Genomic DNA, 13,121 nt, shown 5'->3' with positions numbered 1-13,121 from the left:
TTTTTAAAGGCAGCATAAAAAAGCATTACACCCTTAAAGCCCTTATGTTTGTCATTGCTTTTAACTGGGTATTGATTTTTTTTTTCTTAAGCCAGTTTAGCATGGCCAAGGGAAGCCCAGGGTTCCTTTCAGAGTTCTTCAGGATCATCTGTCTGCTCAGGGGACCTCTGAGGGTCACCCCTAGTGCCAGTGGTGGGGGGTGGGCACCCCATTCCGTAGACAGGCTTTCAGATTATGAGAAGACTTTCCTTCATTTTAAATCAGTAGTTACTTTCCTCTAATGCTATGGGTTCGTCTTTACTTGTCAGCTTTTCCAACTCTCCTCTTGTTTCTTCACACTCGTAGCCAGAAACACCCTGATCTTTACTGGATCATCCTGAAGCTAACCATTTAAAAATATATATATTTCTTCTCAAGGTTCCATTTGATGCCATTAGATAAGACCTACGATTATAATAACCACAGTACCTGACAATAGGCATTCAATACACATTAATTATATTTTGGGTTTTAAAATATCATTCTGGTGCACAGGAAAGCACAGAGGCAAATCAGTGGACCTAGACTCCATTTGCAGTTCAAGTATTAATTTGTTCTAGAATCTTGGGCTATATTTTCACCTTTCTCAGTCTCAATGTTCTCAGATTTAAAAAAAAAAAAAAGAAGAAGTAATGATAAAGCCCATCTTATGAAATTGTGCTGAGGATTATCTATGTTAGTATCATGAAGTATCTATCACAGTTCCCAGTGCATAGTAGGTCCTCAATAAATACTGATGTCCACACAAGGCAAATCTTCCCCCAACCCTACCTACCTTATAATCCGGAATAGCAGTGTCAACAGAAAAGACTAAGGACCTTTGGCTTCCAGCTTTACCTTGTTTAGTCCCACACCCTTGGGTAAACCACTCCATCTCCTTGCATATTTATTTCCCTATCACATAGTCCCACATCTGCCACACATAAAATATCGGTTGGGGAATAACTTTCAAAAACCTTGGTGTGTTTTCTTATTATAAGGTATTATTTGGGGGCACCTGGGTGGCTCAGTGGTTTAAGCCTCTGCCTTCGGCTCAGGTCATGAGCTCAGGGTCCTGGGATCGAGCCCCGCATCGGGCTCTCTGCTCAGTGGGGAGGCTGCTTCCTCCTCTCTCTCTGCCTGCCTCTCTGACTACTTGTGATCTCTGTCAAATAAATAAATAAAATCTTTAAAAAGAAAATAATAAGGTATTATTTCCAGCAGCAATTTATCAGTGAATAAATGAAAGTGCTGAATGAATGAGTCACCTATTGTCCCCATCACGTCCCTCCCCACACCAGAGCAGGGAGGAGAAACTTCACAAATGGTGTTGAAAACCCGGTCCACTCATGTTTATGAAAATACGCACATACGGGGGGCGCCTGGGTGGCTCAATGGGTTAAAGCCTCTGCTTTCGGCTCGGGTCATGATCCCAGGGTCCTGGAATCGAGCCCCGCATCGGGCTCTCTGCTCGGCAGGGAGCCTGCTTCCTCCTCTTTCTCTGCCTGCCTCTCTGCCTACTTGTGATCTCTGTCTGTCAAATAAATAAATAAATAAAATCTTTAAAAAAAAAAAATACGCACATACGGGAACATTAGTCTGATAGGTGCAAATCCAGGCAACCACTCTCACATGAACATGTGGCAGAAGAGCCCCTTGACTCAGTGCTGATATAAACACTATGGAGGTTCAGAATCCCAGAGCTGTCGTTGTCTAAGACTCACGCTCTTCCTTCTCATTTCTTCCAGGAATTTCTATTACATCACCATGTTACGGGACCCAGTGTCACGCTACCTGAGCGAGTGGAAACACGTCCAGAGAGGGGCCACGTGGAAAACCTCCCTCCACATGTGTGATGGGAGAAGCCCCACCCCCGATGAGCTGCCCACCTGCTACCCCGGGGACGACTGGTCTGGGGTCAGCTTGCGGGAGTTCATGGACTGCTCCTACAACCTGGCCAACAACCGCCAGGTGCGCATGCTGGCCGACCTCAGCCTGGTGGGCTGCTACAACTTGACTTTCATGAATGAGAGCGAGAGAAACACCATCCTGTTGCAGAGCGCAAAGAACAACCTGAAGAACATGGCCTTCTTTGGGCTCACGGAATTCCAGAGGAAGACACAGTTTCTCTTTGAGAGGACATTCAACCTCAAGTTTATCTCCCCCTTCACGCAGTTCAACATCACGCGGGCTTCCAATGTGGACATCAATGAGGGCGCCCGCCAGCGCATCGAGGAGCTCAACTTCCTGGACATGCAGCTTTATGAGTACGCGAAAGATCTCTTCCAGCAGCGTTACCATCACACCAAGCAGCTAGAGCACCAGAGGGACCGGCAGAGGAGGCGGGAGGAGCGCAGGCTGCATCGGGAGCATAGGGGTCACCGGTGGCCCAAAGAGGACGGGAACACAGAGGGGGCAGTCACTGAGGACTACAACAGCCAGGTGGTGAGATGGTGACCCCCTGCCCTCTCCTTCCTCGTGAGAGGGAGGATGAGCAGGCATACTGAACTTCTGTGGCGTTGGTGACCTTGGAGGATGGTAGGCATCTGAGGACATCTGGCTATATGCGGCTTGATTTGGACACCTGCTTCCTCTTTGTCTTCATCCTTATCCAGCTGGAGATGATCTGTTGTCTTCTTCCTCCCCCCGCCCTCCAATATTTTTCAATCCCTGATATCAAGTAGGGTAGGAATGCATCCAATAGAGACGTCCTTAGGAGGTCAAGGAGAGAAGCACCAGAAAGGAAACTCTCGAAGAGCTCCTTTGCAGCATCACGAGAACCCCACAGAGACACACATGAAAAGCCAAATTATAGGCTTGGATGTTCTGCTGAAACTGGTCTGTTTCACACTGTCTCTGTAATGGAAATATTGGCCTGTCCAGAGAGAGGAAGAAAGAAAGAAGTCCCTTTCAGCCCTTAGATGAGGTTTTATGCCAACCCTCCCTTGGCTGTTGGCTCTCATCTTGAACCCTGTTTGAATGTGGCTTAATCATAAGTAGCAGTGTTTGGTGGTTGTGATTGTTTTTAAACAAGGTTACCCTACTACTGATCATCACTAAAGACTCACACTACAAAGTCCTTGCATCTTAGCTGGGAGCCATGCTTCCTCCCCCATCTTTTAGGGCAAAGCTAGTGGAATCAGGACGGGTGTGCGTGGCCCCTGAGAAACGAACAGTGGTTGGGGTAGTTAGGAGAAAATGTGCTTAGCAATTAAGACCTAAGGAGATCACACTTTACTGATCTTCTTTTCATTCAAAAGAATTAACTAATAAATTAAGGGGGGGGGGGACGCGGGAGGATGACTGTATGATGTCTCACACTTCCATATGGGCTACAAAACTTTTAGGTTTTTTTCAGGGATGTTTCTGTTTTACCTCTTCAGAGCAGTCATCCTCTTCGACATGGTACTGCCAAGTTTGATGTTCTGTTAAAAGAATCTTGCCCGAAGATTAGGAGTTGAGCTGGCCCATATGCAAATGGTATGCAAGGTCACTAAATACATGATAACTGATTCAGGCCAGGAGATGCAGAACCCAATGGGCCAGTTGTCCCAGGAGCGTAGACAGACGCTACCTCCCAGGATCCTTCATACCTCCAGCCTGATCACTTTTTTTTCCCCACCTGATCTTTGCCTGTGGTTCGGCTGTGGCTCTATTTGGCAGCTCGGACTGGAATGGATAAAGCAGGACAGGAAATTGGGCTCATTACCCACTGCTTCTTCTTTTCCATTTTTCCCAGTCACCACTACAAGAACACAAAGTCTGTCAAGTACTCGGGGGAGAAGTATGGAAAAGGGAAAAGAAAGGCCTCGCCTGGCATTCCGTAGTAGGATCAGAGTGGGTAGAAAGTTTCATAACATTGATCTGATCAGTCCTTTCAAGGAGCTGAAGGCAAAATGAGTGAAACCCTTAAATCAGATTGAAAAGCCTATTTCATTGATATCTAGCATGTTTGATGTGTAAGCCAGCTTTGCATAAGCCACATTGCAGCCTCTGGAATACTCTCACTGGGGTGGAGAGTCGATCAACCCACAGGCATTCATGGAATGCCTGCTTGTAGAGAGAGGAACCCGGGGTCTCCATCAGAGAGAGATTTGGAGAAGTGGCTTTGATTCTTCTTTCATGACCCTTGGCTTCATCTGTCATGTGAGGGTAGGCATTATTGGGGACCTCCCTTGTGTCACTTATTGAGGGAGCCCTATTCATACCTTGAATCCATTCACAACAAGGTAGATCTTATTAGGCCTAATTACCTAGATAAGAAAAGTAAACCCCACAGAGACGAGGCAGCTTCCTGGTGGATGGTAGGCTAAGTCTGGCCAACTGCAGAGCGCAAGTTCTTTTGATTCCATCATGTTTTCCATGGGGGACAAAAGCTTCCTGCCAATAGTGCAAGAAGCCAGCCATTAGAGCCCAGAAGGATTTGTCGCTAACCCATGTGCAGAGCACAACTGTGACGGTCCCGCACTCGCAGTGGACCCAGAGCCATGCTGCCTTGGGTGAGTCCCGCCCTCTCCACCTCCCTGACCCACCAACAAGCTGAGAGGTTGATGATTTTATAGGCACTTGTACTTTTTGACACCTCTATGTTAAAGGGACCGAGTCAATATTGCTTGTTAGTTGGTAGAAATTAGACTCACGGAAGATTCGCATCTCCCTTACCGCCGATTTGTTCCTGAGGTTGAGAGGGAAGAGGCTTACAGCTACAGTTAATGAGCAGCCCTCTCGCTCTCTCTTTGCGTTCCGATGTTAAGATCTCATGTTCTGCCTAGAATGGCAGAGCTGCAAATTATCCTTCAGCCTGCCGCTGTGACACACACACACACACACACACACACACGTGCGTGCACACATAATAACAATCCAGTGTTTTGTCATGTGGAAAATCAAAACAAGTTAGAAAGCATGTGGATTGTTTCTTTTAAAGTCACTTTAAATTTTTTGGCAGGAAATTCATGTATCGCTGAGACTTGGAGGCGGCCTCTGCTAACTTCACACTGTTCCTTAGGCATGTCGGGATTTATATCAAAAGGCTTTCCTCAGCCTGCACTGAAGGCACGATGTATGGTGCTTCACTTGAGACCAGATATCAGGATGTTCACAGGAGAAACCATCTCTTTGTGTTGGCCCAAGGCCAGTGCTGAGCAAATTAAAAAGACCGACAGGGGCTTCCTCCCTCATAACATTTCATTCTAAAGCAGCACGCTTGTTATATCCCTGGGGTCCTATGTTGATAGAAATGAAGAGGTAGGGATACAGTTTGTTCTTCCAAAATTGACTGCGCACCTATGTGCTGAGTGACACTCAGAGAAGGGTTGCCAAGAGAAGACAGCTGGGCCTTGGGATCCACAGGGAGTCAGCAGTTTTGCAATCCAAAACCCAATCAATTCCAGATACATTGGTATTAAGAGCCCAAGAGGAGGGAGAAAATTTTCCCCAGGGACTTCCACATCCTACTGACTCCTACAACTCCCAGATAGACATTCCTTCCCTTTTCTTGACAAGGGAAGCCCCCGATTGGGATGGGGTGACCTTGTGTACATATTTCTGGGTGTGTTTAAGTTATCGTCATGGACTGAGGTACATACTCTCTCTTCTGTCTCCTTCTAACTTTTTGGAAGCCTACTCTTGGAAATCAGAGAAAGTCTACCCTGAGAATTCTTTGGATACTCCTTCTAATAACTAATAACATTAGCAATCAGTATTGGGCAACAGCTATCGATATCATGTGTGCTATGCATTTCTTATCATCTCAAGGAGGGAATTGTTTCATAGTTTAATCAAGGGTTTGAAATATGAGGACTTGTTCAAAAGTCTGAGTAGAGATAGTATTTACATGGGGAAGAAAGTCTACCAGAGGGAGACCTGGCAAAGAGGCAAGCATAGATCATTTAAGAAAAAAACAAAACAAAACAAAACAAAAAATTAAATCCATAGGATAGGATTCCCATTTGGCTGCTTTAAGAGAGAAACTCAAAATAATAGTGATTTCAATGAGATCAAAGCTGTTGTCCTCTTATTTGAAAGGCAAACTGGTTAGATAGCTCTGATGAGTGACATTAATGAACCCCAGTGCCCCTCCTGTTGCTTATTCATACTAACATGTGCATGCCATCCTCATGGTCCACAGTGACTGCTGAGGCTCCTGCCATCTCATTTGTATTCCAGACAGCAGAGTGGACATGGAACGAAGTTGCAGATATCATATCCACTCACATCTCATGGGCTAGAACCTAGTCATTAGCTACAAGTAAATGCAAAGGAGGCCAGGACATGTCTTTATTATTGGTTGCCATGTGCCTTGATAAACAGGGAGGGAGGGTTCTATTATTAAAGAAACAATGTGAAAATTAATACTGGTAAAACTATCAACCTCTGACACAAAAGGGAATTGAAAACTATGTCAAGTGCTTTTCACATTTACCTATTTCATCATACGTTTTGCAAAGATTAAAACTCATAACTTTGTATAGCACTTGATGCTTTCAAAACACTTGTACATTTAGTATCCTATCGGATCTTCAACACTCTCTCATATGGTAGATATGTAGGGCGTCTATTCATGATCCCATCTGGTAGTTTCCAGTGGAGATTCAGAGAGTTTAAAAGATTTCTCAATTCGAGTTTATCAATAAGAGCGTGGCTCAGAGCCCCAGTCTTGACTTTATAGCCTCCCCGATGACTTTATGCTGCTCAGCATCCATATCAGGACTGGGAATTGCAAGAATATGAAATCTCGGCCTTTATTGGCTTATGTTTTTCCTTACCTTCTTGTAGAACTGCAGTGACTTAGAAGATGCCAAGGAGATTGGTAGAGTTGGCTCACTGCCGCCAGGGAGGGATCATCTCATTAGGAGTGAAATGTCCAAGAGACGGGCAGTGTTTCAGGGGAGACCGAAAAGCACAGACATTCAAACAACACACGCTGACTGTTCACCCCAGCCAATCCCAAAACCGATCAAGATGAAGGCTGAGGAAATGTGCTCGCAACTCCTTAGGGAAACTCAGTGTCAGAAATATCTCGAATCAGGAACAGCCTGAATAGTGAGAGGTAAGGGATGATCAGTAGAACCCTGCTCAAAAAAAAAAAAAAAAAAAACCTCTCTTCTTCCCTACTTCTTCCCCAGGTCTCTGGAATTTTATCAGCAACTTACTGCTTTGGTTCTTAAAGGTTTTATTTGGTGTTAAATGAGTCCCTTTGCAGCCTGCCCTGTTGCTGGAGAGAGGAAATGCAGCCGTTGCTGTCATAGGCTAACATCTTCACACAGAGTTTATCGGATTCCTCTCTCACCATGGCCTCTAGCTGAGCAGAAAGTCCTGTATAATGGGATCACGCAGGGGTGGGAGTTAGGCAGAGTAGAGGTAATTGGAGAGGAAAGCAGGGCTCTTAAAAGGGAAGCAGGTCTTTCAAAGGTGGAAAGATGAAGAATTTAACAGGTGCCCGGAAATCTTGAGAAATAGAGCAACGACACACGGTTTCTGTCCTCAAGAGCAAGAGCAGGCTGGGGACATGTGGACCGTCATTCTTTGGCCATTTCAAAGAGCTGCCAAGGGCATGAGGCTCAGGAAACAGGACCCCAGCCCTGGCAGCGTTTTAGGGACTGAAGTAAAGGCTGAATGAGTTGGCGGGGTCGGATCCGAGGGAAAGCTGGCGTGGACAGGGACAAAGGGTACCCTCGTCTGATCACAGCTCTGTCTCCAAGGCTTTTCTTTCGCATAATTTGTGTGCCCCCTCTGGTCATCAGAACCGCAGCTGAACGTCTCCCGGCTGGGTCCCAGGGCTGGCTGAGAACAAGGGCACCCGCCAGCCGTCGCACCTCTGGGGAGCACACCGTTTCCTTCTCCAAGTCACCTCCCTCAGCCCCCTCCTCCGTTCTCGATGGGACATTATCCTGCTCTGCACTCACCACATCCACCCGGACACATCCGAACTAATTCCCTAAGACTTTGAATGAGCCCTTCTGGGCCAGTGGGTGCGTTCTGAGACCCAAGTGTTCTGTAGCCTCATGGCTGGACCGCGCGTGGGCCCACCCGCACCGCACATGGACAGCACCAACCTTCCGTGCAGAAGTGCTGAGATTCGCAGACGACTGGCCTTGCCGTGAACACCAGCAACCTCTGCGAGACAGAAGCCCCGGGACTTCCAGGCAAGGCCTCGAGGTATCCTACCAGGACTCCCGATCTGAGCACGCCAAAGCACAGATGTTTCTTAAGCCTGTGTTCGACGTCGTCTATGGAACAGACTGCAACTGTCACCCTTTGACGCACGGAGTAGAGACTCTGCGCGTTCCATGTTCTGTTGCTCTGTGGGAACTCATCAAAGGGCCGGATGTCAGTGCTGAAAACCCTCAGTTCTTGCCGGGGGAAACCGTGTTCCAAGGAAGCAGAGTTTGTGTGATTTAGTGACCGCCATTATTTGCCTTCTACCAACCTCTTACGTTTTTAATTTCTTATCTTTGTAATCATGTGGCGGTCTTTCCTTTCCTTTCCTTTGTGTGCGTATGTGTGTGTGAGTGTGTGTGTGTGTGTGTGTGTGTGTGTGTGTGTGTGTGTGTTTGGCCCCTGGAAGTACTTTCTGGGCTGGACTTGCATTATTTTTCATTTAATGTATCAAAGATGAAACCCGTTGGAAAGAAAAATCTAGACTTTTACTGGTGCCCCATTTTAGATGTAAACATAGTTATTCACTAGATAGTAAATTATTTCACCTAAGAGATATTTCCTTTTGTTTCTGTGCAATAATATGTATGAACCCGGGTACTAGGAGATTGTATTGTGACATTATCAACCCTTATTGCTATTTAAAAAACGATAGTTTGTAGAACTGAGGATCTCCATTGATGTGAAGCACAATTTAATGAATAAGTTAACATATTAAACTGTTGTGATGTCAAGAACAATTGTTTTCCCCTGTGATTTTGTTAGACATTTTTGCAAAATGAGAAAAGTTGGTCAAACACTTTAAGGGATTTATGGAAATTGAATCCATGGGATCAGCTTTGTCAAACTCTAAAAAAATCCATGCTTTGGATACAAATGTGCCTATTGGATGTGAAGCTTCAGAAGCATAAAAGACAAAGAAAATATAGATTGAAACAATTTAAAATCTCTGAGGCCAGGGAGGATTTCACAGGCTCTCAAACACATAAGCTTCTAGAACAGTGGTTTTTAATGGCCCTCCCTGTTTCTCGCCCACCCCAGCACATTGAAATTCACTGTGAAACATGGGAAAGCAGCCTGGAGAAGAAGGGAGTGGTAGGAGACAAAAGCGGAACCGAAGCAAAGCTGTCTGGCACTGACTCTAAAGGAAAAAAAAGAGAAAAAGAAGGAAAAGAGGCAGAGAGGAACAGGGGAACAGGGAGACCAAATGGAAGCAGAAAAATAAAATAACAGTGGCAATGAACGTAGGTCTTTCCACAATTTCAAAGCGTAGGATTGGTCCCCATCCATTTTTAAATACCTAGTTCCTAAAACAAATGCAAAGAAAGAGAATTAGTTTCTGGTAAAAAAAAGTCCTTTCCTTCAAAAAAAAAAAATTCCTTGCGTAGTGGGTGCCTTTTAAAATTTTCTTTTTACTCTTTAGAAGTGGGATTTGCGGATTCCTTCCTTACTTATGGGTTTGTGAGATTTAAAGCCTTAGAAGAATGTTATTTGACCATGTCCCTCTAGCTCATGGGAATCCTAGGCAAAGTCACCTTGATTCCACAGCAATTGGAGAGCTCATAGGAGAGGCCCAAAGACAACAGAGCTGAAATATAAACACACGTGCACCCCCACTCCCCACCACCCCCGTCCCCACCCCCGCACAGACTTTTTTGTGGGCTTCTGTCTTCTAAGGGTTGGGGGGGAGGTATAAGTTGAGAGAAGAACTCAGAAACACTGAAGACTTACTTCTTTCCCCTACTCACCGTGAAGATAAAACTTGAAATGTCAAAAATGTTGAAAATCTACTCTCAAAATAGTAAGGTTTCCCTTTCACAGATCAGTTTTCATATAAAAATAAATGTGAAAATTAGTAGACTCTAATTTAGAATAATTATGTCTTTATATATAATGTTAGGTTTTTTATGATTACAAAGTAATGTGTGATCTTCGATCTTTTGAAAACATGTGAGAAGAAATGCATACGTAAAAGAGCCAAATCCTGACATGATTTTGATCTATTTCATTGTTTTAATGTATTGACAATTAGAGTAAAATTTTAAATAACAAATGTTTTAGGGAATTAGAATCCTACAATCTATATATGTAAATACATATTTTACAAACACATATTTTAACCTCTTAATGCCCATTCTTTGAAAACATAATTTCAATACTGCATGTAATTCTACTGTTCTGATATTTTGGGGACATTCTTTTCATTTTCAATGTTCCCACTGGTGTAACTCTCACTAAAATGAATATATGTGTCCTTAAGCAGCATCTCCGTGAGTGTCTCTGTATACCAGTGGGCAAGAGGACCGTGATTGGATCACTGATTGGATCTCCCCAACGACTGAGAAAGAAAAAATATTCAAGACTGTCAAAATTGCATACACGCAGCTAAGTGAATTGTGGAAAAAAGAAAAATGAAAGTTATTCATATACTCAAAGAAAAATACATCTGTCTCTGCAGAGCCATCTCCCTGGCCCTGGATGGAAGCACTCATTGCCCAGGATGCTGGGAGCGTGGCTGCTGGCTGACAGCGGTCATCTGCGTCTCTCTAGAGGACCTGCCACCCCCTAAGTCATGCCACCTATCCAGGCCAGGCTATCTCGAATGACATGGCTGGAGAGGCTAAGGCCACATCTTTTCAGTGGGGACTTCTCCGCTCCAACGCGCGATGTAGGGTCAGTTGAGGTTTTCACTCTAACTCGGCCTCAGTTTCCTTTCTGCCCCTGTCCCCCCTTCAGGTTCCCCCCAACCCTCCGCCAGTTGCTCCCAGTCAACCTTTTGCACACACGCTCCGCTCCCAGGGCACAGAGACCTTCCCCCGTCCTGGCCTCCAAGACTCTGCTCTAGCTCCCGCCCTGTCTTTGGAGCTTAAAGCTGTTTTGAAAAGTTATTCTGGCATATTTTGTCCAACATTTTTACTTGTTTATGGTTGAAAGAGGAATCTGTGTTAGCTCAGTCTGACAAGTTTCTAGAAACAAGTCTGTTCTTCAGTGTTTAAATCTCCTTTGCTTCTCTATTTCCATGGCTTTTTCATTATTCGCTGCTTCTTCACGTTCTATTTTGAAACTGCAGATTTTCACAAATAAACTTTCACTCCCTTTCTGCTTGGGGGTTTCTCCTCTGTGTTTGCTCAGTGCTTTCATAAACCTCTCTGTTGTAGTCATTCTCTTTAATAATATTTTTCTTTTCCTATGAATGCTTCTATTTTACTTTATTGTTCCATTTCTTAATTTTCAAGTATTAATCTTACATTTATGCTTGGATTTTTCATTTTAACTTTTTTTACTTATTTTTTTTCATTGATCTAATTTTTTATCTTTTATTTCAAATCCCACCAATTCCATCTGACTCATACTGCTTCACTTTTCATTTTTATTGAGTATATCCTTTTATTCAATTTTCTATAAAAGTGTATTTCAGTTTGTCATTGTTGGTTGTAACTGCCCCTTTACTTTGAAACAAACTTATTTTTTCCTGTTGTCCGTGATCAACATGTTGTGCTCAGATAAATGTGCCCGCATAGTTTCTGCTTTCAAAACTCTACTGAGGTTCCTTTGGGGCTTTTTTTTTTTTTAAGATTTTATTATTTGTTTGTTTATTTATTCATTTCAGAGAGAGAGAGAGCACGCGTGCCTGCACACCAGCTATGGGGGAGGGGGAGAGGGAGAAATGATGCGGGGCTCAATCCCAGGACCCTAAGATCATGACCTGAGCTGAAGGCAGATACTTAACCCACTGAGCCACTCAGGCATCCCAACTTTGGGGCTTTGTAAGTGATCAGTTTTTGTAAAAGTTTCGTGGATACAGAAAAGAAAATGTATTGCATTATCAATTACACATTGATATACACATTACACTATATATGTATGTGTGTCTGTGTGTGTATATATATAATCAAAGACAGGATACATACAAAAATCTGTGTATCATTTCTTAACAGCTTTTAGCTTATATAGTTTGATGATTTGTTATTTAGTATTTATGACTTCTATATTTTTTTATTGATCAGATTACCACTTTCAATATAAAATGACCCCTCTGTATCATTTAATAATATTTTTGCAATTCTACATTTTAATTCTACACTTTAACTTAATTCTACATTTTAATGTTCTCATTTTAATGTTTTCCTGTAATTTGCAATTAACATATGGTTTAATTTTTCTTCACATAGTTCGAGCCATGGTCTTAGTTTGAAAAGTATTATAATTTATAGATTATGGTCTTCTGCTACTTTATGATTTTTACTACTTATGCTTCCTTTCTCTTTTATTTTCTCTTGTTTTGATAGGTATGATTTCTTTGGAATCAGTGGTGAGAATGTAATCATATTTACTTGGCTTTCCTTGCGTAATTGGAAGATGTTCACACTTATGTAAATGCAAACATTTACAGGTTTCCCTCATCCTACTTCCAAGTGTTTATTTTCATACCTGAAGTAACAACCCTGGATTAGAAATAATCTGGGAGGCTAGATTCATATTGTCACTGCTGTTGTCATATCGTCATTAGAGTTAGCACTGTAATTCTATCAAAAAGGGAGAGTGAAAATTAGGCAAAGTGTTAGTTCCATCCTAATCTGAAAAATACTAAGTTACCTTCAAAACCAAAGACTTCACACTTCTTGCTGAGGCTTGCATGATCATTTAAATTATTTAAACAGTTGCTGCCTATGAAGTAAGATATGACAATAAAGAGGACATTAGGACCTCACAGATTGGTGTTCGAAAGCCATGGGGACAGGTAGCTTTCAGAATGTCATCAGTTCCTATGAGCAATATATTTGTTAGGTGAGAAAAAAAAAAAAAAATGAAAGGAGTGTGTCACCTTCACGAGGTGGAGATCCAGGTGATGGGAGCTGAAATGATGGGGGGACCATTGGCTGATGATTAGTAGATGACTTTAATTCTTTTTTTTTAATTTATTTTTTATTTTTTTTTATAAA

The 13,121-nt window shown here is 43.2% G+C and overlaps 1 protein-coding gene across 1 annotated transcript; it reads left to right on the top strand.

Moving 5' to 3' along the window:
- Positions 1-1,749: 1,749 nt before the first annotated feature.
- Positions 1,750-8,918, top strand: LOC101679237 (heparan-sulfate 6-O-sulfotransferase 3). The gene has a single exon (XM_045081393.1). The coding sequence runs from the start codon at positions 1,786-1,788 to the stop codon at positions 2,473-2,475; it is 690 nt and encodes a 229-aa protein (XP_044937328.1). The 5' UTR covers positions 1,750-1,785; the 3' UTR covers positions 2,476-8,918.
- Positions 8,919-13,121: the final 4,203 nt, after the last annotated feature.

This window comes from Mustela putorius, unplaced genomic scaffold (assembly GCF_011764305.1).
Source record: "Mustela putorius furo isolate JIRA1106 unplaced genomic scaffold, ASM1176430v1.1 tig00000551_pilon_pilon_pilon, whole genome shotgun sequence".
Lineage (NCBI taxonomy): Eukaryota > Metazoa > Chordata > Mammalia > Carnivora > Mustelidae > Mustela > Mustela putorius.
Note: the sequence above shows the minus strand (reverse complement) of the source record. Positions and strands in the feature narration are given on the sequence as shown.